Source organism: Pelmatolapia mariae, linkage group LG12 (genome assembly GCF_036321145.2).
Source record: "Pelmatolapia mariae isolate MD_Pm_ZW linkage group LG12, Pm_UMD_F_2, whole genome shotgun sequence".
NCBI classification, from domain to species: Eukaryota; Metazoa; Chordata; class Actinopteri; order Cichliformes; family Cichlidae; genus Pelmatolapia; species Pelmatolapia mariae.
In genome coordinates, this window is record NC_086237.1 from 5,865,109 (window position 1) to 5,892,948 (window position 27,840).

Here is a 27,840-nt window from a genome sequence, read left to right on the forward strand (position 1 = left end):
ATGAACTTTTGATTACAAAATCTCTGAGCTCGGAGTGATATTGTTATTCTCCCTGTAGGCGAAGCAGCTGGGGAAAATCCCAATACTTCCTGCACAGTGTCCCTCCAGCCACTCCTGATTAACTACAAATGAGTGTAACAGAGAAAAACAAAGAGGAAATTAATACTTTTTGCATCTAAACAGATGACCCAGGACTGTAACATCATTTCAAATTGCAGACAAAAACAATAATTAGAAGTTTCACTTTGAGCCGTGGAGCCTCACCTTCACCGAGGATGTCAATAGTGTCACCTTCACTGAACTCCAGGTCTTCTGGCCCCTGAGTATCATAATCATAAAGGGCCACCATCTGGTAGAGGATCGTACGGTTGGCCAGGGGATCTTCTTTCTGAAGTTCAGTAGCACAGTGTGAGTAAGCTAGCCTGTAAACTAGCTGAGATATAATTACAGAAGCATGTGTGTGTTACAACTCGACACAAAAAGACAAACAGTTACATGTAAATAGCATTTTCTTCAAAAGTGTGGCAAAATTTCATGTTCGTGTTTTATTTTTGCATTATTGATAAATATAATATTTAAAGCTGAAATAACTAAGACATTGTTACTTGCTGTCTTTTGCAGTGTAAAGTATTTTGTACTAGTATGTGCTCAAATATGGGACTTAACAGGACTGCTTGATTTTTTAAAAAATTTCAGTAAGTCATTACTGCAACATTTCAGATGTATCTGCTCTAAATTACATGTCCTGATTTATTTTGTTGGTGAGAAGGACCAGTGAATATCTGAAGCCTTTAGCTTTGATAGTTTTTCACATATTTCTGTACAAACACTGCCTCCACATTTTTGTGCACATTGAAATGTACACATGGAACAAAACATATGAAAGTTTTGTAGAAATAAAAATAAGAAAAATTATTGAATGAGTTAGTACACACACATACATATATAAATATATGCATGGAGGGGAAGAGCTACGCAGGACCCTCAAGCTTCCAGGCCTCTGGTAGAGGACCCGAGCTTGAAGGATACAGACTGTGGGGAAATTCTAAACCAGAATAGATCGATCGATAGATAGATAGATGGAATCAATTTATAGACCAAAATGTATTCTAAACTTTGACTCATCAAAGTAGCCCCCTTTGGCAGATATAGCAGCTGAACAAACCCGTGCCATTCATTCTACAATAGAAATCAAATCTTCTCCCATATCTGTAGCAGAAGTTCCCATAAATGTGGACCTTGTAGCTGCTTTGCTTTCACTCTTCTGTCCAGTTCATCCCAAACCAGCTCGATGGGGTTTAAGTCTGGAGACTGTGCTGGACACTCCATGTTTTCAAGCTCACCATCTTGTTCTTTTTCCTGAGGTAGTTCTGGCACAGCTTGGACTTACGTTTGGGTCATTATCTTGCTGTAGGATGAACCCCTGACCAACTAGGTGCATACCAGAGGGTCCTGCATGGATTGCTGTGGTAGCTGTTTTGGTTCAGGGAGCCTCTCACTCTGTACAAGTCACCGACCCTGGATCCAGCAAACAGCCCCAGACCATCACACTTCCTCCTCCATGTTTGACAGTTGATGCCACACACTGTGGATCCATCCTTTCACCCACTCGACAGCGCACAAAGATCCTGCGTGATGAACCGAAGATTTCAAATTTAGTTTCGGTCCATAATACCTTCCTCCAGTCTTCAGTAGTCCAGTGGTGGTGTTTCATGGCTCAGGCAAACCTCTTGTCTTATTCTGACGTCTGGCTTTCTTGCTGCAGCTCGTCCTGTCAAACCTGCACCTCAAAGTCTTCACAGTTGAAACTGAGACTTTCTCACTACGACCACTATTAAGCTGCTTGAAGCTGTTGTCCTGTGAGCCGTCGATCACACAGCTGTTAACTCTCAGAAACTTGTCCTCTGATTGAGTCGTGTCTTTGGGTCTGCAGACCTCTTCCTGTCACAGTTTGTTTCTGAGCCTTTGGATGGTGAAGGAAACTGTCCTCACTGATACCTGCAGTTTCTCTGTAGGACAGACCTACATTTATAAGTGTTATGATGGTCTGTCTCTCTTCCATTGTTAATTGCCTTTTCCCCCCATTTGTGTAGTAACACCACAGTGTGTTCAGCACTGCTTTTATGCAGACAGAGGGGGAAGTAATCCAGAAAAGCTGGAACATCTGCAGGAATTAGTAGCACCAGCTTTCAAGGCTTGATCAACCTCCATTGCTGCAGAACAGCACGTTTGGCTCTCAGCGAAGGCGGTCGCACTTTTCTCCTCTCCTCCTTTCCCCTATCTTCCCTGCTTAGCTGCTTATGTCCTTGTCTTGTCTCGTGTTTTTTTTCTTCTCACCTCCCTGGAACACTCTCTCACAGTCTGTGCCTAAAGAGAACTATGGATTTGATCAACTGGTCTCTGAATGCTATTGACACCCTCTTCTCAACGAGAAGTCTGGGCTTGGGAGAGCCCGAGTGCCCTGGAGGGACTTTCCCTGCCGGATACACGATGGACGGGTGGCAGATATGGAGGATCGTGTGCCTGGCGGGACTGTCGATCGAGGACGCTGAAGATATCTACCTATTCGGAACCATGATAACAGGGTTCTTGTTGATCGGAGCTGGCTTGGCCCTGGCTTATCGGAGAATTAAGAAAGCGGAACCGGCTGTTCAAACCCCCACAAAGCTGCCCGCTGAGATTGAATTGACGGGACGAGGTGCAGTTTCTCAGAAAGGGCTCACAGACGGGGACATGGTCAAGAGCTTGGAGGCAATTGTGGCTGCAGTGAATACTCCGAATAACATCTCTGAGCGGATATTGGGACACATCAGGGAAGAATCCGCTCAAATCAACACCTATGGGCGGAAGCTGGAATACATCACGGATCAGTTGGCTGCGGTCGTGAGGTCTCAGAATCTGCTCTGTGAGCAAAAGAGTGACAAGACCACGGAATTGAGGGTAAATAACATCATGGAAAAACTCGCAGCTATCCAATGGGAGATGGAGAGACCAGTGTCGGAATGCTAAAAAAAAAACCAGCTCGAAATTCTCATGAGTTGTTGGAAGAAAATCGCCATCATAATGCGGTACCCCTCCGGCGCCAGCTGTGGGCTCAAGGCTGGAGCTGAACAAAAACTCCCTGATAACGACTGTGTTGAGTCTGTTCCTTCCCATTCCATACAAGGCCACCTGGGTTGGCTGGTAGACTGTTTACTTAGCCTGGCAGGGCGAAGGACACTGTCTCCGCTGAACTATGGACACGCACACACATACATACACACTGATAAGCACACACTCATCCCCCTCCCTTTCCAAACGCCTTCGACGCTTGTTTCCTGTGGGGGAACACGGCGGGTCTACGTGCCGCGCTGGAAAGATAGCGCTGTGCGAGGCGGCTGCTGAGTTCGCTTCAGATAACTCCTCACCCAACACCCAACCTTGTGGCTTGTTATGTCTTCACAATGTTGTGCTGTGGACATTTATGTGCTTTTTTGTGAGTTTTTTTGTTTCCTGTTCTCGTGCTGTCCTACCATGGAAGCACAGCATGAGAAGAGGTCTCTTTTTTTCCTCTTGTACTTTCCCATTGTAATGTACATTTCAATGTTTTTTTCTCCAACGCTACCAATCTCTGACTTGTATCCCCACGTAATGCCTGTGTTGTGTATGTAAGGTCGGGGGGCGGGTCCCATTTCACTGCAGGGCAACCTGCATGTGACGAATAAAGCTTTGATTGATTGATTGATTGATTGATTGATTGATTGATTGATTGATTGATTGATTGATTGATTGATTGAACAGATTTAAACTGTTGTTAACCCATGTTGTCCCTGAAAAAGGCTTTTTGTATAATTCTGAAATGTACATTATTTTTGAGTTTTGAGTAACTGTACCTTTGTTTATCCTCTGGCAGTTCACCACTCACCTTTGTACCATTTCAAGCTCTTGATTGGACTGAATGACTTGAATTGCAATAAATAACTGGAATAATTCTGAATTTAAAAGTTCTAAAACTTTTGACTGGTAGTGTAAATGAATGAAGGTACTAGTAGTTGTGGTCTTTCATTCATCAACTTCCTTGTAGCAATCTGTCCATTTGGAAAGTGTGCAGTATATGCAAGCACTGGCTCTATAGACAGGGACAATGAAGCTAACTACTATGCCCTTCGTATCTGATTCTGTTCTGCTGCTTTTAGTTATTTCACAGCAGATCTTCTGTGTCAGTGTCACCCTTTCCTAGCATCCTCTTCTGTCGCACTAACCTTGTGCATGTCCTATTTCACTACATCCATAAATCTTCCTCTTTTGTTCCTGCCTTGCAGTTCCATATTTAAATCCTTTGCCCACTATAAACTATAATCATCCTTTCTCTTCCTGTCCAAACCATTTCAGGCTTGCCTGCCTTGTTATGAACATAAACTAACACAACATTTATAATGTGTGGGGAATTTGGTGGCAGTGTTGCTGTGACACCTCCACCACCATATTGAGTTTAGATACAAACCTGGCACCACAGGGTAGCTCTGCCGGCCTCAGCCAACTGTTGCACAGTGTGAGCTGACTCGATTTCCCCATCCAGAGGTGTCAGCACGCAGGAGCCATGGTGCTTACGTCTAATGAGCGAGAACGAGGGAGTGAGAGGAAGTGGTGAAAAACTGGTATATGAGCAGGCAGAAGACAGAAAATGAAAATCTTCTGCCTGTTCATGTTTGATGTAGATGTCAGATGTCTGTACACACTGTAACATTCTTACTCTGATGGAGGGTATTTGTTTGTCAGCTTCTGTTAACAACAGACAAAAGCAGGTCGACAGCCGTGCAGTTACCTGAGGCGCAGATGAGATGCCGGCTGGTCCAATTTCTCTGCGACTCGCTCCTTAAGTTCACTGTATGTCGTGTCCAGAGGGACAGACAGAGCCACAGTGTAAATGTAGTGAACCTTCACCACCACAGAGTCTGCCTCTGCTCTCTGAGCTGAGCTGGCATGCTACGAATACAAGAACACGTCTAAAGATAAATCATTGGAAAACAGGTTTTTTAGATATAATTTTTTTCTCTATTTTTGTTAAGGTTTGTAAACTAAAGCTGCCTGTGTAGTGGTGTGGTTGCAGCCAACCAACTGAATAGCCCTCATTCATTCATTATATCTGTGGGAGAATCTGCAGTCGCCATTTCAAACATAAGAGACATGAGGCCCAGTATATACCCAGTGTTGGGTTTGTCCTTCCTCGGCTACTGCAGACACACGATGAGCTCCATGGAAAGGCTGGAGCTATACACTACTGTAACTGGTTGTGTTACTGTACAGACGTAATTTGCTGTTCACTGTCAGCCAACTGATGACGTACTGGACATTTCTAAATGCTGTATGGGAATTAAATTGTTAGCTAAGTGACTTATTTCATGTTTCTGAAAACTGCTTCACTGCTGACTGGTATGTTAAATAACTTTGAAAAGAAACTCAAACAAATAAGTGAGTAGTTTAGATTTGTGTTTTGTTTTAGTTCAGAACAGGTATGACAACATACCAGTGTCAGCAAACATCTGCAGCACTGCAGCACTGCATGCATGCGCTGTGTCGAGAAATCTCAACAAACTGTCTAACGACTGAAGATCATTTGATTTTCAGGAATCTTACTAGGTTTTAATGTTTTGTGGTTGTTGTTGTTTGACTTTTGATTCAAAGACTTCTCTCTACTCACCTGAATAATTTAGCAAAAAATTCATATCAGAGCCCAAAGTGAAACCCTCACAACGCTGTTTAACCAGCAGCACCAATATTCACGTGTCAGGACGAGAGTCACATGAGAATATTTACTCCAAAATCAAACTCCTCTGCTTTCCTCCAGTGTCACAGTGACTTAACTGGAACAAATCAACATTACGCTGTTAAGTTCAACTTTACAAAACGGTTTCTTCAAATGCACAAAACTTATTATATTTAGATCAGGGAAAAAAGTGTGTGCATTTGTGTGTCCGAGGCCAGATATATAAGGCACTCAGCTGTGAGTCCTTCTTTCAGTGCATCGGCTTTCATCTTTCGAAGGAGGATTTACCTGGTCTCGTGCTTTGGCTGTGTATTTGGGAGTCTCAGAGTGGGTGGCAGTAATGTAAGATGGAGGAGGTGTGTCTGAGGTAAGACGTCCTGCAGGGAAACCACAGTAAAGTGCATATCAGCAAACACAAAAAGGATGAAAGCCCACTTGAAGCTTGAAGCTCGTGCCACTAGAACCAGCAATGATTTTTTTAATCATTGTTTTATCTCCAGTCTTCAGTGCAGGCTCTATCTTCCAACAATACAACTAAAAAGAACAACTCACCAAACACATATTACCAGTAAAGTAGATTTCATGGAAAACCATCCTAAGAGCTGTACAGTGTGTGAGTTAGCATCATCCATTACACAAAGGCACAGACAATCTTCCATGATACTGTGTAGCGCATCAAAATATTCATGTATTTTTCTGCATTCACAATTTTATCCATTTTGACAAGACCCTCAACACCACTGGCTGAGATGCAGCCCCAAATCACGAGACAGCCTCCACCTTGTTTTACAGATTGCTGCACACACACACGTTGCACCTCTCTCCTGACCTTTACTGAACACTGAAACAATTTGAACTGAAATCTGACTATTTATGACAAGGCTTCAGCCAACAGTAGATGGATTATGGCACAGTTGTGTTGCAGTGAGTTCGGGGGGCAGTGCCAGGAGGCTATCAGAGGAGCTGGGACTGATTGTGTAATTGTGCGCTCTCTGTTCTAACAGACAGCTGAGCCTACACTGAAAAAAATGATGGATGTTACATTTACAAAAGTCTAACTTTCTCCAAAAAGTTGATTCTGTTCATCTGGACGTTTTCAGTGGGAGAAACGTTTCGTCACTCATCCAGGTGACTTCTTCAGTCTCAGCTGACTGCAGGTTTCCCCAAATCTTATAAACAGTACATTTGCATAATGACTGAAACCAGCCCACTGAAGGAACAATGGGCTGGGAGGTCAGTCTTAATTATGCAAATTCTCATGCATCCCAGTCACGGAAGCGTTGGAGGTAGTCCGTAAGAGATTACAGGATGACCCCAACCTCAGCAACAGGACCACTCTCAGCATCGACCAAGTGTGTTTGAACTGTGTCTTCATTCCACCTACTTCACATACAAGGGTCAGTTCTACAGGCAGAAACATGGGTGTGCCATGGGCTCCCCAGTTTCACCCATCATGGCCAATTTGTACATGGAAGAAGTGGAAAAGAGGGCTTTGCTATCCTACCCTGGAACACCACCAAGCCATTGGTTCAGATATGTGGATGACACCTGGGTGAAAATCAAATCTCAAGACGTACCACATTTCACGGATCACATTAACTCGGTGGACCGACACATCAAATTCACCAGGGAGGATATGAAAAGTGGCAGGTTAGCCTTCTTAGACTGTGAGATTTCCATCAGTAATGGGGGACATCTAAAAGCTGACGTGTACCGTAAACCTACCCATACGGATCAGTATCTAAGGTTTGACTCTCATCATCCACTGGAGCACAAACTGGGTGTCATCAGGACGCTACAACACAGAGCGAACACCATCCCCACTGACACAGCGGCCAGGGAGGCAGAAGAACAGCACATCAAGAAGGCCCTGAGTAAATGTGGTTATCCCAGCTGGACTTTTGTCAAAGCTGGGAAGGCACCTAAAGAAAGCTCCAGCCGATCCAGGAGAGAAGGACAACCGCTGCCCAAGAGAAAACCTGTAGTGATCCCATATGTGTCAGGAGTATCGGAGCAGCTGAGACGCATTTTTTCTAAACACCGGGTCTCTGTGGCTTTTAAACCCCAAAACACGCTGCGCCAAAAATTGGTTCACCCCAAGGATCGGGTCCCCCGACACAAACAGAGTAACATAGTGTACGCTGTTAAGTGCAGGAGGATTGCCAGGATTTATACATCGGGGAAACCAAACAACCTCTGGCGAAGCGGATGGCACAACACAGAAGAGCTACCTCGTCAGGCCAGGACTCTGCAGTCTATTTACACCTACAGGCCAGTGGACACTCTTTCAATGATGAGGATGTACACATCCTGGACAGGGAGGAACGCTGGTTTGAGCACGGAGTCAAGGAGGCCATTTACGTGAAAAGGGAAAGACCATCTCTGAATCAAGGAGGGGGCCTAAGGGTACATCTGTCACCATCTTACAATGCTGTGATTGCAGCCATTCCCCAACTCTCTGTGAATGGTACTCATGGCCATTGATCAGTGTTCTTTGATCAGTGGTCATGAGAATTTGTATAATTATGATGGAGGAACTGACCTCCCAGCCCATTGTTCCTTCAGTGGGCTGGTTTCAGTCATTATGCAAATGTACTGTTTATAAGATTGAAACCTGCAGTCAGCTGAGACTGAAGAAGTCACTTGGATGAGTGACGAAACGTTTCTCCCACAAAACACTACGTCCAGATGAACAGATTCAACTTTTGGAGATTTACTTTCCTGGATGATTGAGAATGCATCAAAAGTCTAACTTGTAATTTGAAAATAATTTCATGTTTCTATCTTGAACGTAATTAAATCATGTAGGATCTTTATGAAATTCAACAACTTAATTTGTTCTTGTTGAGATGACCTGATACAATCTAGTGAGAGTGGTTAGTTGCCTGGACTCAAGAAATTCACAAGATCGCACGAGATTTCAAACTGCAGGAAAATCACTGGAGTTTTAAAAGGCAGACAACTACACACACCATGTATGCTATACACTATTTATTGTGGTTTAACCTGTCAAGGACAAAAACGTACGGAAAAATTCTGCATCAAGCCTTGAAATCATAGTTTTTGTCAGGGTCCTGGGTCTGAGCGACCCAGGATCCCTGGGCAGTCTTGGACTGGTGATATTATATGTATTTTTGGTGTTGCTGCTGCTCTTTTCCATGCTTGTAGATGTGAGTGTGTGTGTGTATGGATGCAGGTGTGTATGTACACTGGTTTACAGGTGCCTTCAGGCCTGGTGGGTGTGGCCCTGCTAGGGGACTGGCCACACCCGAAGCTACACACCTGCCGCTGATCAGGGCTCGTCGGGGGAGCTACTTAGGAGAGTCTTGGAGCTCCCACCGGTGCGGGATCATTCCATGGGACTCCACGTTAGTCTTCTGCTTAGTTAAGTCTGTGAGTGTATGCCTACTGGAATTAAGTGTCTTGACGGCTGCCTCTGTTATTTTCCCCTCAGGAGGAGCGTGGAACATCGGAGGGCAGTAGGCACGGGGTGTGTGTGGACACACGAGAGTGGAGAACACGGAGCACGGACTTTTTGGGAAGACACGACACGGGAGTCACGGGAGAGCACGGGGATTTACTGTTATTGTTTCCATCACTGTAAATAAACGCACTGTTTGCATCACAGAGTACCGCGACTGGGTCCTCCTTCCCCACATCCCCACGGTCTGCCAGCCAGACCGTGACAGTTTTCCTACTTTTGTTGAGCCTCGATTGACAGCTTAGTGGCGTGGTGGTTAGTGCTGTTGCCTCATAGCAAGAACATGGGTTCAAATCCACAATCTGGCTAGTTTGTGGTGGTTCTGTCTGAGAACTCTGGTTTCCTCCCACAGTTAAAAGTCATGCAGTTATTAGAGCTAGGTTAATTGGTGATTCCAAATTACCCTAAAGTGTGAATGTAAGTGGTTGTTTGTCTCTATGTGATAGACTGGTGAGCTATCCAGGTGGCTTAACCTATCACTTCTGGGTTATACCCCTGCAACCCGGAAAAAGATGGGAGGATGGTAGTGGTTGTAAATCCATTCAGCTTTTATGTTAACCAGACTCTAGACTTTGTTGAACATTATGTAATATGAAGACAACATGTAGTATCTAAGTGACCAAGTAGTACTGTGGTAAAAGTTAATGAATAGTGTTGGAATAAAATGACAAAATTGTGAAGGATTAAAATATTTCAAGAGCTCACCTTACTTCATCTAAACATGTTTCAATTGTGTTTTATCAACACAACATGCACAGGCTTATTGAATATGCATAAGTACAGAAGTACCTTAACAAAATCTGCATTAGCTTTAATGATCACCACAGGGTGATACCAGTAGTTTATTTTGGAAAAGACATTCCTGATTAGTTTATGGCAGAGGTGCAATTGATTTTTCCAATGGGTCTGAAATCAGGTCAACAAAAAACTTCATAAGGCCTTCACAGCAGACCCAGTTTGTCATATGGCCCTGTGGGAAAATGAATTGCCCACACCTGGTTACACATCAGATCATTACTGATTTCATGAAATAAAAGAAGTTCATTTTATAAATTTTGTTCATTTAAAGTGTCAGAAAGGATTTTCTCTTTCAGAATATGACCACTGGCTAATGACTTATGTTTGTCAAGTCACTGGTTAGTGAGCATGAAGTTTAACAGTCAAATGACCCCTCGCCATCACATCTATTTTCAGAACAAGTTGGCAATGGCAAAAGCCAACTAGCATAGTTTCTATTTAGCATAGTTTCTATTTAGCATTGTTTGCCCTGTTTTGTTTCCCTGATTAGTTCCAGCTCTGCTCCATGGTGTCTCCCCCTCCCTAATTATTTTATATGTGTTTACATCCTTTGTTACCCTTAGTCCCTTTTTCTTTTTCACATCACACTGTGTTCTTTAATCTGTAGTGTACTTAGGATACTGTTAGCATTTCTCTTTCTTACTGTTCCCCAGATCCTCCAAGTGTTTCCCTGGCATTTCCAAAGTTTCTCATGGAGTTTGGCATTTTTACTGCTTCCTGTTTATTTGCTATTATGCCTCCAATAAAGGGCCATTCTCGTTTTATCCCTGCCTGCTCTGATCCTGCATTCTAGGTCCTCTTTCACCAGCAAAACTGACACAAATATGGCTGCTGTGTTTTACAAAGCTTTTCTTTTCTGTACTAATTCAGTCTGTGAGGAGGATGCACCTTCCTACTTCATCTGTGGTGCAACTCCAGGTATCCAAAAGTTAGTACTAGTACAAAACAGCTATACCAATTTATGTTGCCATGTCAGCAGACATTTTAATACTTTATCCTTTTTTTTTTTTTTTTTTTTGCCTGTCCCGTTTGGTTCTTTTGCCATCAGAATTATTGTCTAAAGGCGAAGAAAGATGCCCAACGGATTTACTTTACCAAATGGACCATCCCAGCCTTGCCGTAATGGTCTATTTGATTCACCTTTTATTGTTTATTTTATTTTCACTTGCTGAATACGGGACAGACTTGACTGGGGGAAAGAAAGGGGAGAAAGAAAGAGGGAAAGAAAAACAGCTGAGAAGAGGGACGGGGATAAAGGGCAAAAAACAAAAACCAACAGAATAAGTAGACAAAAAATACATCTATCAATCACCTGGATCACCTGTTGAGAAAGAAAAAAAACAAGCAGAAGAAAACGAGAGTAATAGAATGAACAACATCACAATGATCTATGTGAATATAACAGTAAATACTAAATATTAAACATTATTGTGCAGCACGTAAGATCGACAGCGCACAGTGTGCTTTGAGGTAGGAGCCAAAAAGGGTGTAGTTTGTGTGTGTGAGCACCCGTGTGTACACCTGTGAGCATGAGCGCGCTTGTATTTAAAAGGTTCCTTCATGCAATGATCTGCTAGAGGGTGTGGGGGGGCCACTGCCCCGTCCTCCAGGGCATGAAGCAGGTATGGAGGAGATCCAGGCTCCAGACATCCAGAGACCCCCAGAACACAAGAGACCAAGGAAGACCAACAGAGGGGCAGCCACGCCACTATCCCAGAAAGAGCTGAGGAGAGCCCAGATGAGGGGTCACTCAGCAGCTGCGGAGCAGAAGCCGGGGGGGGGTTGCAGTGACGTGCCCGTGAGCTCCGCCGGCAGCCAGCTGTGCCAGAGTGACCGAGCCCCAGGCCGAGAGGCCGAGGGCACCCCATCCCCAAAGTGGCCCGAGCGATCCCCACGGTCCAGGCCCCGATAAGCAGCCACCAGGAGTGAGCTGGTGTGTACCTGGACGCCCATCCCCGGACACAAAGAACCACCAATGCACCGATGTCTGAGGGCGTCCGCCACCGGCAGGGGGAGTGGTGGGGGGAGATAGGCCTCCATACCTTGGAGGGCCTGAGATGTCCCCAGAGAGGTGGCGTCTGATACCCAACCTGACATATAGACACAGACAAACAGGCACACACAGATACAAACATCCATTCCCACCCTCATGCTCTCATATGCAATTACTCCACACTCACCCAACGTGGAGACAGACATAGAGAGACACTGTATACACAATCACACTCTCCAAGCGTACTCTAAGCCCCAGGTCTAGGTACCCTTGCCCCTGGAGGGGGAAACTGCACCCAGACCCAGGTGGTGTTACCCTTTTCCCTGCGGTGGGGAGAAGCAGACCACCCCGACTCCGCAGCAGCAGGGAGGCCCCACATTCCAGACCCCAGTCGGACGGCCAACTCCTCCTCCTAGCCCCCCCACTCCAGCAGGCCGCAGAGACCGGGGGTGTGAGAAGACTCCAAACCTCCCTCCACCTGCTCATATGTAGTGTTGATGTATGTGTGTTCTAAGGTGCATTTAAAACCCAGGAGGGCATGGAGCTACCTGCCAGAGAGCAGCAGGTAAGCGCATAGCCCCTCCTGCTAGCCCTCAATGTCTACGTGTATTTAAAATTGAGAGGTGGGCAACGACGCCAGGGGTGAGGTTGTACACCCTGATGGTAATTTGGAGTCCGTGTTGCGTGCCCACCCCCAAGATCCTATATGTATGTGTTATGAGAGTGTGAGTAATGTGAATGTCTAAGTTGTGAGATAAAATTGAGGCACAGGCAGCCAGAAGGGGGCAGAGGGGGGGAAAGCCTCCCCTGCACCCTGGTGACACACCTTTACCCCAAGGCCCTGCATGTGTGGGTGATTGTGGTGGAGCGGGAAGAGGGAGGCAGCTGGAGATGGGGAGGGAAGGAAGGGAGGGGCAAGTGACCCCTCCCTGGGGCCAGCTCCCCCGCTGACCCCAGTAGGCACCCCCACACTCTGCAAACCGCCAGGGAAAGGGGGCCCAGGCCCATCCGGACCGGGGCCCAGTGCAGCAGCGCCGCCCGGCCCGACAGAGCCCGGGACAGCCCACCCGACCCCACCACAGAGAAAACTACACCCACCCCATCATCCACTCATCTTCCAGACTACACAAAACAATAGACGCCCAGGCTGAGATCTTCCTCCACCTCTCCTATATCTCCCCCTCCTGCAGAGAGAATTCCTGAAGAGAGGAAAGCTCCTGCAAGATGTGACAACCTCCCCCACCAGTTGAAGAGCCCCCCAGGTGGCTCGATGCACTGGTGGCACCCTGCGCCAGGGCTGGGCCCCCATACACCCACCCGCCCACAACCCCAGCAACACACCAACCAGGACCCGAGCCCCCAAGGCCCGGCCAGGGCCCCAGCCCAGAGACGAGCGCCCCCAGAACCTCATGCCCGTCCCGGACCCACCCAGGGGCAGCCAGGCTACCAGGTCAGTAACCCACGTCCGTCAGCACAGACCCTCCCCTAGCCCCGCTGCATGCAGCCACGAGGAAACCGTCACCTAAGAGCCAACAGAGCCCTTAATTGGCCATGACCGCTACCCCGGGTTGAGCCCCCAAGGAAGACGCTCCTGGGGAACCCCCCGACGCCCTAAGCCTGTCCCTACCCCCACACCAATCACAACAGTAAAGGTGGGACCAAACTATGACCCCCCACCCCCACTAGGTGATGGAGCTGATCAAAGGAGCCCAGAGCAATTGATCTGATGTGGTGGCAGAGGCTGTATCAAGACTAATGTAATCTAATAGATCATTTCTATATTGGTTAGAATTAAGATTATTTTTATTTTTCCAGTTCATGAGGACTGTTTTCTTGGCTATGCATAGGGCAGTGAAAACCATATGGGCTATATTCTTTTCCGTAGTGACATTATCTAAGCTGCCCAACAAACACACTAAAGGGGAAGTTGGAATGTTACATTTCAGACACTTCGATAAGTCTTCACATATCTCGCGCCAAAACTTCTGAACTGGTGGACAGAACCAAAGAGCGTGGATATAATTGTCCGGTGAATTGGTTTGGCAGTGTGAGCAGTTGTTGGTAGACGTAAAGCCCATTTTGAACATCCGATGACCTGTATAGTGCACTCTATGTAGTATTTTGTATTGAATTAATTGAAGACTGGGATTTCTAATTAGATGAAAGGTTTTTAAGCAAATCTGAGACCAGAAGTTTTGGTCTAAGTTAACTGATAAATCCGCTTCCCATTTTGCAATAGGAAGTGATATTGATTCATCTGTTTTAGAAAGCATTCTGTATATTTTGGAAAGTAATTTTGGGGTTTTAAGAGTAAGAAATTGAACCACACTTGGTGGTGTTTGTAGTTCAACTTGACCAGGTTTAAATTTCTTTTTTACTATGGATTTAATTTGTTGATATTCTAAAAATCTTTTCTTGTTGATCCCATATTGTGTAACTAGTCTGTCAAATGAAATAAATTCTGTTCCTTCTAATATATGTTCTAAATATTTGATTCCTTTACCACTCCAATCTGAAAAGTTTATCATATTATTGTTTTGTAATATGTCAGGGTTGTTCCAGATAGGTGTACGTTTGCATGGGATTAATGAAGACTCTGTCAACTTCAGAAACTCCCACCATGCTGTCAGAGAAGAGCTGATGTTGACGCTTTTGAAGCATTCATGTTGTTGGATGTATGAGCTGATAAATGGTAAATATTTTATCCTTGTTCATCAGAGCATGAAACAAACTGGTGGCTGTTATCGTTCATATACAACAATTTGGCAGAAGAATTTTTTTTACTTTAAAAAAAAAAAATCACACAGTAATCCATTTCCTGGTTTCATGTCCGTCTTGTTAACAATGTAATACAACTGTAAATCTTAAGAGTACTGTGATTACAACCATAGTTACAAGTTTCATCATAAAGATTTTGTATTTTTATATTTTATGTTAAGAAAATCTTCCAGGAAGATTAAAATTACGGGGACCATCTGGCAAACATGAAGCCAAGACACGAGACCAAACACAGAGAAAACATTGCTGTAACGTTGGGATGATCTCTTACAGCGGAGAGTTGCTTTGAAGGAGCAAATGAAATGAAAAAAGGTGAAAAGGTTTAAGATAAACCAGAGTGTGAGTGTGATTGATTTTTACCCTGAGGAGGAGCTGCAGGACTATGCTGAGACTGTGGGCGAGTGGGTGGCTTGAGTCCTGGTGGGAGGGGAATCCCACTGGGAATTCTCTGTGGAAGGAAGCAGAACAGGAGAATAAGTAACGAAGAATTTTCTTTCCACAATGAAAACAGATTTGTCACTGAGCAGAAGCTTGTATTTTTTGTTGAAATTGCCTTTAAACCATTTAATGTCACCAGACACAACAGTTGTGTTGTCTCATCTCGGTGGGTGAAGCAGAGAAGAACTTAGCAAGAATGTCATTTTGATCAATCTGTAAAGTGTCTCCATTAAATCTCTTAAATGGGCGGCATGAACATAAATACTGTGTTTTGTGTTATTCAAAGAGAAGTATATTACAGTGTCCTTTTTGCCTTTGGACGTCTTGACATCTGCTGGTTCAAGAAGGGATGCTGGCAGAAGTCCTCTCTGCAAATAAACGACTAAAGATTAGATTTGTAGCAATAAAAAATAAAGCTTGTATACAGAAATTCTCAGTATTGTGACTGCAAAAGAATACATTCTCAAGAACCTGAGCAGGAATGAATACATATTAAGCTTTATATAAAATATAAATAATAATAATAATAATAATAATAACTTTATTTATAAAGCGCTTTCAAACAAAGTGCTGTACAACTATCTGAAACTAAAGAGATAAATAAAAGAAAAGCGATACATAGCAATACAAGTAAAAAACAGTAAAAATGTAAAAACTCAAAGCCATAGAATTAAGACATGTAAGATAGGGTGAAATGTGTCTTCAACTTAGTTTTAAAAACCTCCACAGAGCATGCCTGCCCAATATCTTGAGGGAGGCTGTTCCACAGAAACGGGGCATAAAAAGAAAAAGCACGCTCTCCGATAGTCTTTTTTCTGGCTCTAGGAACCTTTAGAAGGTCAGTCCTGAGATCGGAGAGCACGGGATGGAACATAAAGGTGCAAAAGGTCAGAGAGGTATGAAGGTGCCGATCTGTTTAAAGCCAGCAGGACCTTAAAATCTGCTCGAACCTGACAAGGTAGCCAATGAAGAGATCTGCAAAAGACTCAACCTTTTGTATCATACAAATAGACAAAGAGTTATTCAAATCTTGTACTAACTCTTGGATCACCTGATCATAACTGAAAAGGTCTAAGTACAGTTGGGGACACTGAAATGCCTGAAATATGACACGATCAAGTCTGGTCTTCTCTGAATTTAACAACACAGCAGAGATTTTCACAGTACTGTCGTTGAGCCCTGCTGTCATGGTTGTGGGTGTGTGACCCAGTGTTTTTTGATTTAGTGTTCATCATGGTTCCTTGCTCCTCCTAGTTTAATCATTTGCATTTCTAGTTCTCTAGCCTTTAGCTTCTTGTTACTGCACCTCCCCTGTGTTCCACGTTTATCTCCTGTGTCTGTTTCCTTTCTGTTCCCACGTCTGTTTCTTTCCCAGTGTCAGGTCTGTCTCAGTGTGTCTCCTGGTTCCTGTTTTATTTTGACAGTCCCGCATCCTGTGTTTAGTGTATTCAGTTTTGCTTCCTCCCTGTCTCGTTATGTTCCAGCCATCTTTCCCTCCTGTTTTTCATCCCCTCGTTATCCTCTGTGTATTCAGTCCTCTGTCTTCCTCGTTCCTGTGTGTTTCTCTGTGGACACAGTTTCCCAGTTCACCGTTCCTAGGTTCCAGTTTAGGTTTCGTTTTTTTGTTTGTAGTGTTTAAGTTTTTCACAGCAATAAAGCTGCCTCTTTTTGTCCATCCGTCCTACTCCTGCCTGCCTCACAGCTGATGGGACACCTACTTGACCTGACCTGACAGGGACTATTCTGGTCTGGATTCCTGCTGTATTGTTTCAGATGGGTCGAGGCTGATCCCCCTTTCAACAGTTCCAATATTTATTTATTTTTAAATAATACAGTATGTAGTTATTAGTGTTTGGTAAGATGCAGCTTTGTTTTGACAGCTTGGATTAACGTTCTTGTGCAGCTCTCTCTCGGCCTAGCTGAGCCTAGTTTTGCTGGAAGTTTCTTCCTGTTAAATTTTGTTTTTTTTCCTTCCTGCTGTCATTAAGTGCTGACTTATAGAGGCTCAGCATGATGCAACTGCTGTTGTGAATTGGTGCTATATAAGACATTTGAATGGAACTGAATTGCATTGAATTGAATACTCAAAATGACTTCTCACTTATAAACTGCTGAGAGTAATCAGATACTTTTTCTTTTGATTATTTTATGAGGCTACAAAAACCTACTGGGCAAAAAACATTCTGTCTAACTAGCTGTTTATTCTCAGTGACATTAAATGCATACTGTAAGGAATCTTGGAGTCATAAGATAGAGCGCATATACAGGAAGGAAAATATTGTTTTCTAGTACAACAGGTGCTCCAAAAGGAGGAGTGGGAAGAAGTAACACTTATGTACTCCCACCTCATTCACATATTCATAGCTCAGTCATGTAGTTGTGCAGCTTCTATGTAATATGTTTTATAACAGTGATAACTTATCACATCGGGCATATCTATGTTGAAAACACCTTTTGTGGCTTCATGCTGCCCTCATCCCTGTACTGCATGAAAACCATATCTTTACACACTGAGTTAAATGTCTGGATATTTGCACGTTGCTTGTGCAGAGCCCCTAACCCATTCAACAATTTAACCCCACACACAGACACACAAAAACTTTCCTTAGTAGTTTTCACCAGGTGCACTTTAAAATCCTCATGCCCCCTCATACTGTAGCCTTGATCTCTCTGGTTAAAAGGATACCGACTGGTAATAGATTACTTCTAGCTCTAAACATTATCTGTGCTGTAATTAATCAAGTCACGAAGTGTTTATAAGTTTGACTGTAAAAATATGAATTTTGTATGATGAAGATACAAAGCGTTGTGTATTATACAAACTGCCCTTTTTGTGATATTAAAAGAGTATTTTCTGCATTTTTATAATTATTTCCCCCACACCGTGACACAAGAAGGTCAACACAGAAGAATTGGAGAACAATACAGTCTAGAGATACAATTATATCTAGAACCTGTTTCATTTTGTTCATGACTCAGATGCTTTTGGACACTTTGTTTTGCACGTGTCTGATTTTATTGTATCAATCCTGAGAATTTAGTCTCCTTTAGCATTTCAGTTTTTCATTTTCTACCTGTATCTGTGTCATTCACCTTATAGTTACCAAATATCATTACTTTTGTTGTACTAAGATTTAATGATCATTTATTACTATCCATCCATTATTTTAACTGTCTCAATTCATTATTTACATTAATAAGCTTCTCGTAATTATTCCCAGAAAAAAAAATAGTATCCGCTAATAATATTAAGTTTGATAAACCTTGAACGTGTCATTTCCTTTCTGCCATTAAACTGTAGTTTATGTAGTATTAAGTGATTAAACTGCTTTCTTAGAATCAATAAATATTCTGACTGCAGATCGTTTCAGGTCCAGTGCATCTGTCATTGTTTCCATTGCTTCAGTTATTGCAGCTGAAGCTGAACTCTGCTGTGAATCCAAACTGACTGTGGTTGTTTTAATCATATTTATGATTACAATAATGTTAGAACATTGGGAGAGGAGTGATGCTGGCCTGTAGTCTTAAACTGTGGTATAACTTCACACTTTTCATTTCATTTTAAATGAACCAGTTCAAAGAGATAAGTTGCAAAAATATGTTAAGAGCTCTGAAATACCATCTACTACTTTTATCAGTACCATTGCAATCAGCACATAATTAATTTTTGCACATATTAACAAAGGTTTTGACTTCAAACTCATCCAGAGAGAAACTGAATACAGATTATTTTGAATTAAAGTTTCACTTTTATTGTCTCTTCCATGTTCTTGAATCTTTGCTGATTAAATAAAAGTGATTAAATCCATTTACTATAATATTCATATTGTCAGATTCAAAATACTCTTTCATTCTTTCAGATTCCAGGTCACTCCTCACCTGTCCATCATATATGACAGTTGCCATCCCATCTCTGTTCTCCTCTCCAAATAAAAACACCATAGCACCTCCGGGCACCGTCAGCTGTCCTGGTCCTCGGGCCATGTAAGGGACACGCACCTGCATGTATCGAGAATCCCTAACAGGTAACAGACAAAATAAGCTGCATATCTACAAGCACTGCTTTACTGTAGCCTTGTAGTAGCATCACCCACACACATATTCTGTGTCATCACATAACAAACTCACTGAGCTCCATCCACATTAGGCTCGTAGAAGCCGGGTTTCTGTGCAGAGGACAATGACAGTTAGCATCTGCAGCAGCTCACAGTAACGTCACACATACGCTGTGGTCAGGCTCACCTGCTGCCTCAAAGGCTCAAAGCCTCCAAAATCATCATTGGGTATCATAGAGGAAATCACCTGCAAAGGGAGAGCATTACACATGAATAAATATATAACGTGCAGTTTAAATGATGTGTTTTAGTCATAATTCAGCTGTCATACATTTAGTCAGGGCCTACGTTTATATTTATTTGACCTACACTAATGACCTACACTTATTGGTTTGTTTGGGTTAAAATAACATGATACATGTGCCAGGATTAATTTAAGCTTATTTTAAGGGCACATCTTAATCACTTCAATAATCAAATGGTCATAGTTCAGTATTTTGTGTTTGTGGACTTTTGAACCTTGTTTTCTTACAGTCATTTATGTCGTTTAGTTTTTTTTCTGATTATGTTGTATGTCGCTCTCGATGCTGTCCTGGAGTTGGTGGCTCAGTGTTGTTGTTTTGATTAATATCATCTTATGTTTCGGTTTAATTCTTGTTATGTTTCTGGTGCATTTCTGGTTCTTAGGTTTTGATGCTTCCTCTGTTCTCTGTGCTCCTTCTTTTATTTTGACATTCCCTGTTCGCCGTTCAGCCTCTGTCCTCGTGTTGGCTCTGTGCCTGTCCGGGTCAGCTTGTGTCTCTGAGTCTGTGTCTGTAAGTTCAGTCGGTGTGTTTCCTGTTTTACTTTGAAGGTTAGGGTTTGTGCTGTGTTTTCTCCCGTCATGTTCTGAGTTCAGTCTAGGTTTCATTTTTGAGGTTTTGGTTTGTTTTGTGAAGTTCGTTTCTTTGCCAAGTTGTTGTTCCTGTGAATAAAGCGGCGCATTAAGTTAACTCTCCCTCTACAAGTGCTGCACTTGAGTCCTCCTTCCTGCCTGCTGCATAGCACTCAACATGACAGATGCAGATTGAATTGAGGTTGTTTAGTTCCTTTTGCATCTTCTCTCTATGTCTCATTCAGTGTCTTTGTGCTTGTCTTCCTAGTCTTGTCTCTGTCCTCTCTCTGCATCTGTTTCTAGTTTATTTTGTGTGTATCGTGTTCTGTTTTGCTTCCTCTGTCCTCTTACTGTATGATTGATTCGAGCTGCGTTTCCACCTGTTGCCCATCCTCTCGTTATCTCGTTAAAATTGAACTGAACTGTTAATTAGTGATTCTAAATGTGTTAGCCCTGCAACAGGCTGGCACCGTGGCCAGGGTGTGCCCTGCCTTCTCACTGTGTGACGGCAGGGATAAGAGGGTAAGAAGAAAACGAATGGATGGATAAACACGTGTACCACAAGCACTCTCTACATACCGTTGCTTTTCCCAGGAAGTCTCTTTGCTGCAGCTGCTCCACATCCTGTTTCCTGGGACGAAACACCACACCCTCAGGTACCAGGAGAGGATCCAGGGCCTGCTTACTCTGTTTTTAAAGTTATAGTAAAGAGTCTTATGATCATAAACTGACCTCCCAGCACCGTGTTCATTCAGTGGTGCTGGTGTCAGTCATTGTGCAAATATCCCGTTTATAAGGTTGGAAACCTGCAGTCAGCTGCTGCTGATGAAACGTTTCTCCCCCTGAAAACTCTACGTCCAGATGAACAGAATCAACTTTTGGGATTTACTTAGCGACAGTAGAGTCTTACTGTAATATTATTTTAGAATAATAAATATTTGTTTTATTTAAACCACTTCAGTCTTTTACTTTGTGAAACTCTATAAAGCATTTGTTGACCTAAAACTAGCACAGAGCAAGCCTACGGTGGTAAAGGTCCTTTGTTCAGGTGCTCTTAAAGCAACAGGTGACTCCATCGGCACTTTCTGCAGTCATTTGTCATGTAAAATTCTCACTGCTGGTCCATTTGATTGGATAATAATAAATACCATGGTAACCACAAAACCTGAGGCCCATGGAAACTTTGTGACATGTTCAGTTTTCCAATGGGTTTTTTTTTTTTTTTTCAGCTAAACCAGGATTGTACCAAGTAGTCTTTAACCTTAAACCTAAAAACAGCTACAAATACTAAAAACAAATGAACTCACCCTGATGCTCTCCAAAGCTGCCTCCATGCTCCCCCCTCGTCCTGGTCCTTTCTCCTGGGAGGCTGACAGCAGGACGTCTCTGGCCTGCTCCCACTGGCCCATCTGACAATACACAGCTGCTGCATTGTATAACACCTTGGGAACATATCACAGTTACCCATTTTAGTGTATTCAAACAATTTCTGGTGAATGACAGGTTGTTTCTTCAAAATAGATTTGGCATTTAAAATGAAACGAAACTGCTTTATTTTAGGTGTTCGCTGAGCGCTGGGTAACTTTTTGCCCTGAGTAGCAACTGAGCTGGTAAACCTGGATATGTATGATTCTCGATTCTCTGGACATCCACCACAGCTGTTATGTAGTTTACATTATGCTGACTGTATCTGATGATGAAATGTTTAAAACTCACAGTGGCACACACAGTTGCACTGTTGTTTGGAACCAGTAACAAAACCATCACGTGTGTCTTCTTCCATTAATGAGGCTTTGACAGCTCACAGGTGTGTGGCTGATATTTGAACTACACAAAGGTGGTGATGAGACAGCACAGGGCTGAATTTCCTTTTTATGCTGTTTTAATGTGCACTGAACCAAATCCTTGATGATGATGTGTCCTTGTGTTGAGGTGTGTGTAGGTGAGGCTGAATGTCAGACCTGCCAGCTGTACAGTTTAAATCTCAGTCCCAGCTGTTTGTAGTCAATCACTACGTTCTCTCTCATATGTTTCTGTGCCCAGATATAGTCAGATAGAGCCTCTTCCAACCTGGAGAGAGAGAAAGAAATACAGGCAGTATATTTAAAAACCTGAATAGCACACAATGTATAAATAATATAATCACATAGATACCACACCAGCGCCAAACCTTTCTGTCATACTTTCTCATGTTTTAGTAATACATGAACGTCTTTCGTAGTTTCATGTTTTCATATTACATCAGTGTGGCGGGGCGTGGTCTGCGGCGCCGCTGTGTGCACTGGGTCCTGCTGTGGTGTTGTTGTTTACAGTGTGTGTAGCTGTGAGCTGCAAAGCTGCAGTCGTTTGTGTGTAGCAGCAACCAGGAGAGCAAACGTACGCTGAAGAGCACGAGCACCCGGTCGGGTCTGCCGTGGTTTGTTACAGTCTTTTTATTTGGTTTATTTTAACAGTTTTTCTTCTTCATTGTCTGTGTGGAGCATATGATGTAATGCTGATGATGATGCGAGGTGCTACACATTTAAGTGGTGTTATTCATTAGTGAAGAATGATGTAAATGGTTTTTTTAGTTTTTCAGATTTTCCAATAAGCTGTTTTCAAATTTAACGTAATCTCTGACTGTTTTTTAGTTTTAGATATTTTTTCCTCAGTTGGTCGAAATGAGTTGCCAGGAACTAATCCCAGCCCACCTCCCACACCTGTGAGGATCTCTGGTGTATCAGTACAAAGGAAAATTTCACAATAGTTTTATTGTCTGTTCCAGCTTTCTGCCACAATGGTCCACAGGGCCTCTCCCATACTCCTCATCTAATACACTCTTTAATGTATTTAGTGAATTAACATGTGGCGTACTGCATATGATGGATGAATTATATGATTTTTTAAAAATTGTGTATTTCGGCACATCCTGTTCTCTGCCTATCTGTTCACATTTATTGGGCAAAATTTTAAGTTGTCATGAAGTCGAGCGTTAGCAACTATTACCAGATTTTATGTTTAGCTCTCATTTAAATCTTATTAATAATCCATCATATTAAAAACTAAATATTGTTTGTCTCTTTGTGTTAGCACTCAGATGGACTGACCTGTTCAGGATGTACCCTCTTTCTAGGATCCAGTCCTGTTCGGACTTTAGCTGAATAATCAGGAATTATTACTGGGTGAGTGTTCCTGAAAGCGTAGCCTTCTGTCAGTCTGACTCTCTCCGTATATAAATCATCACATCTCGTTTATGTTGACACTTTACACAGCGTCTTTTTGAGAAATGGTAATATGTACACAGACTACGAGTTAGTTAGAAATGGTCCTTCTTACCTGCCCATCTCCATCATCACTGCTCCTCGCTGGAAGAAGGCGACAGCAAGGCGTTCATCCTTAGCAATGGTTAAGTCTAAAGCCTGGATACCAGAGAGGGGAAAGACGACATCATGTGTATATACTCAGGAGTGATATAGTAAATAATAACGCATGGACAGCTTTTTATTGACCTTCTTTGTACGTTTTTCTTCATCTTCACTCCTTCTCTTTATCTCTCTCTCAAACACACACACACACACACGCATGCACGCACGCGCACACACACACACACACACACACCAATGATCCACATATGATGCTCAGTTTGCTCATTTAGAGTGCAACCTGGAAAGTCCAGGACGTTTACTGATTTGACAGCGTTTGTGAAATAACCAGTAATCCCTGACAGCCACTGGTTATAGATTATAGACTTTTCCGTTTCAATCATTTAGAGTGACTCACCTTCAAGGCCAAATCCAGCTGCCCCAGGGCCAGGTAACATGAGGCAGTATTAAACAGCGTGCGAGAAGTGGGCTCACTGATCTCATTGAGTTTGGCCAGAGCTGTTGGCCAGTCCTTAGCATCCACAGCCTCTACCGAATTTTGCCACAGTTGCAGTAACTCAGTGTAAAGCATTCTGTAAGCCAGGAGTGGAAATACAAGACAGAGAGAGACACTCTGATATCAATCTGCAACAGGTGACATTTGATTTTTTTTTTTTTTTACATTTCCGTATTTACTCTCAAAGCAGATGATTTTATCACAGTTACTTAATGCGGTTATAAAGTTATTCATGCATAGAAAAATAATTTATACATATTCTAATTAAAATGACCCAATACGAACAAAACAGGAAACCCTTAAAATCTGATAACAAATATCACTTTTAAACTCTCGTTGTGCAAGCACAATATTTATGTCTCATATTGGTGCATTACATTAAAAATAGGTATAGATAGATAGAGATATAGCGTTATAGATATATAAGATATATATAGATATATATATAGATGTGTGTGTGTGTGTGTCCTTAATCCTATCATGGTGTTGTTTGAGGCTCTCAGCTTTCTAGCTGCTATTTTCAGTACTGATGCTTTCTGTTAGCCAGATGATTTAAAAGCAACCTTTTTATATATTTGTGGGTTTTTTTGCCTTACTGACACTAAATGTTGGTTGCTCTAAAATATGTTACACTTCAGTGAGAGCAAGTCTGAAGATTTTGTCATTATTCCCACATTTTAGGAATATCGATGACAATAATAACCATTTGTGTTAAGAACAATAGGAACTTCTGTCAGGCTGAAGAGAAACTGGTGTGAATGTGAGCACAGATGGTCGTCTGTCTCTGTGTTAGTTCAGTAACAGACTGGTGACAGGTGCCCCTCCTCTCGCCCTATGACAGCTGGGGTGAAATGTAAAAGGATCAATGAAAGGATGTTTAAGGCAGGAAAGAAAGAAGTAGTTTGATGGAGAAGAGTAAGGTGATGTAAAAGAGGAAGACAATTAGACAGGTATTAGAGAAATCCAGTGATCTGGTTAAATGAATATATCGAACGCAACAAAAAGAAGGAAAAGATGCAGCTAGAGAGAAAGTTCACTGATCTGTAACATTCAGCACAATTTTCCTGGAATACTTCCTTGTACCATATCCAGTGCCTGTTTACCCATGCTGCTTACTTCACTTCACACAAGTTTAAATGTTTCTCTCTGAAATATCCACACTCAGACTGCTGCTTACCTTTTGTTCCTGAATGAGCGGCTGCTTTGAGTTCTGTCAGTGTTTGTCTCTCGTCCTCTGGACCTGTCTGTGCTCACAGGGAAGTGTGAGTAAGACATACTGGTCTCCTCAGAAGTCTCCACCCAGCTGCAACAAAGAGGTTCTCTATTCACATTCCTGAGATAAAACCCACAGTGGCACAATGACTGTGGAATTCACCTGTTAACGCTGCGCGTACCGTAAGAACGGCGGTTACAAAATACATGAATTGCCCATGATTTAAGCAAAGCTGTTTGACATTGTGACCTGATTCTAATCACATATCATTTATAAGTCTGAGTCAGTGGATTTATGTTTTTTTATTTATACAGCTAATCCCACTGAGACTCAATGTCTGATCATTAAAATAAACAATGAAATACCTCACATTGTCCAGTGTTTACACAGTCATATCATATTGCGCACCTATAACTATGGTGTAGCTTACATTATATCTCCAAGCAGTTCTGAGCTGAATCTATTCACACTGACCTTTGAACTACCTTTACCTGAAATATTTCACAGAAGGAAACGAGGAGACAAAGTCATCTGTTTTCCAGAAATCACAGCTCTGCACAATAGAAAGCTAACAGAGGCATTAAAAACTGCCATAAAGCTGCAAAACAAGGAAAAGGATGACTTTTTTATTCATACCTTACTGGGTCAACCGGCTGCACTGGTTGTGTTTTACTGTTTATGTGCACCACAAGTCTCATCATGGCCCTGCCCATTAAAGAAATATGTAAGCACTTTGTTGCAGTTGCTGCTGCTGCTAAAAGTGAGGGAAGTTTAGGATATCTCTGCATTGGACATCCTAAATTATCTGAGAAAATCATCATCAGTATGTAAAAGTCAGGAAACTCAACAACAAACAAAAAAAGTCACTTCAAGGGAGAAACCACATATTTCTTCCCGTCAGTAAGACGTGAAGTTTGAGACCCCTGCTCTTCAGCAATCTGTAGTTTTTTGGTGTGTTTTCAGGTGTGTAATTTTTCAGCAAGAAAATGATCTAGAAACCTCTCAATGCAGAAAAAAACGTGCACAAAAAATACACAATGTAGCTGTGAGTCATAGATTAACCTCCCACAACCTGGATTTCAGCATTATTCAATCAGCATGAGATCATCCTAACAGATAACAGAAGAAAAACCATCAATTCCCAAAGAAGAATTGGAATCTACTCGGAAAAGCTTAGAGAAATGTTGGATAAATTCAAGAAATTATACAGAAACTTACTAAAGAGAATTCAGGCCCTGTTGGTCACGCCAAATATTGACTTTCGATCTCTTTAGAGCTTTCAGTAATTCAATATTTTTCCCATTTCTCAAGCAAAAATATTTAACCAGAAAACTGAGAGGTGGCTCAAGACTTTTTCACTGTACCATGTATACGGTGACATTTCATTTTTGTTTATTTTCATTTTGCTGTCAGGTAATTTTAATGCAGATACTGACTATAGTAGAAGAGTATTTAGAGTATTTTGAGAGGGTGTTTTTATATGTATTAAATGTTGTGCACGTTACTTCTACAAAGAACAAATGTATTCTCGGAGATTTGTTTCCGCGTACTCGGGTTCTGGACTGTGAACCTGGAAATTCCGACTTATTCAAGAAGGCACTTAAACACATCACTGCGACGTTGAATCATATGACGTGCGACGCAGGCGTAGTCGGGAATTTAAAAACGAAATAATTTTCTGGTCAGTTGTTCTGTAACGTGATTTTGTTGACATCCGTGGACATGAATAAGAGATTCATTTTGTCCTCCGTGGCGCTGGTCCTCTGTGTTGACGTGCTGCACAGTCTGCCGCACACGTATTTGCAGGTAACGTGACACTTTGTTTTCATCATGTGTTACTTCCGGCCAGTCTCGTGATCCAGTTAGCCAAACTGCCTGCTCCAGTCTGTGTTCATGTTAAGCGCGTTTTTAGACTACAGCAGGGAAAATCATTTGAACACCTGATTTTGTAAGTTTGCTCAGGCTCTGATTTTCATGGTTGGAGATAAATTGATAAGGCTGTGCGGTCAAATATTAAAACGTCTGTCATTTCATGGTGAGCGACGTGCACCGTTATAATAATTCATGGCAATATTTTTCGTTGCTTTAGATTGACTGTTTGATTGACAACGCCATATAATAAAAACTCGGGAAGACCAACACCCAAATTATGAATGATCATAAGCTGACCTCCCAGCCCGGTGTTCACTCAGTGCTGCTAGTTTCAGTCATTGTGTAAATGTCCTGTTTATAAGGTTGGAAACCTGCAGTCAGCTGAGACTGAAGAAGTCACCTGATGATGACGAAACGTCCAGATGAACTGAATCAGCTCGTGTTGCTTATGTAATGTGTCTTTCTGTCTGTCTCTCTTAAAATGAAACTACGATAAAAAATTAGAGACTTTTTTATTTTTTTTGCAACTGAGCAATGTTGCAAAGTCAGCAATAATTTTTTCCCCTGCTATATTTTGGTACTGCAGTTAAACATGCAAATTCTGAGTGTTCATAGATTGGAAGAAGGGAGAAAGTCACACTATGATGGTTTTTAGCAGACCTGGTTTATTTTTCCACAGGAAATAGTGGGTAAACATGGATTTACTAATGCCAATAATTGGTTTTGTGCCCACA

At 42.4% G+C, this 27,840-nt stretch overlaps 2 protein-coding genes across 3 annotated transcripts in view; one reads left to right on the forward strand and one right to left on the reverse strand.

Moving 5' to 3' along the window:
- On the reverse strand, positions 1-27,531 carry LOC134639123 (neutrophil cytosol factor 2-like). Its single transcript, XM_063490185.1, has 17 exons — positions 27,404-27,531; positions 25,199-25,324; positions 23,923-24,097; positions 23,479-23,561; positions 22,125-22,233; positions 21,471-21,605; positions 20,743-20,850; positions 19,477-19,536; positions 19,363-19,400; positions 19,114-19,252; positions 15,534-15,602; positions 15,157-15,244; positions 6,035-6,123; positions 4,805-4,965; positions 4,484-4,592; positions 265-388; positions 1-122 (listed from the first exon to the last, which is right to left on the reverse strand). The coding sequence occupies exons 2-17, from the start codon at positions 25,294-25,296 to the stop codon at positions 13-15; spliced, it is 1,695 nt and encodes a 564-aa protein (XP_063346255.1). The 5' UTR covers positions 25,297-25,324; positions 27,404-27,531; the 3' UTR covers positions 1-12.
- Positions 26,881-27,840, forward strand: part of dpp7 (dipeptidyl-peptidase 7) — a 13,385-nt gene continuing 12,425 nt past the window's right edge. The window contains exon 1 of one of the 2 annotated variants that reach the window (XM_063490183.1): positions 26,881-27,040. In XM_063490183.1, coding sequence (XP_063346253.1) covers positions 26,957-27,040 — 84 coding nt within the window. In that variant the 5' untranslated portion in view covers positions 26,881-26,956. Of the gene's footprint in view, positions 27,041-27,164; positions 27,270-27,840 lie in introns of those variants that run through there. The other variant, XM_063490184.1, reaches the window with a different exon arrangement.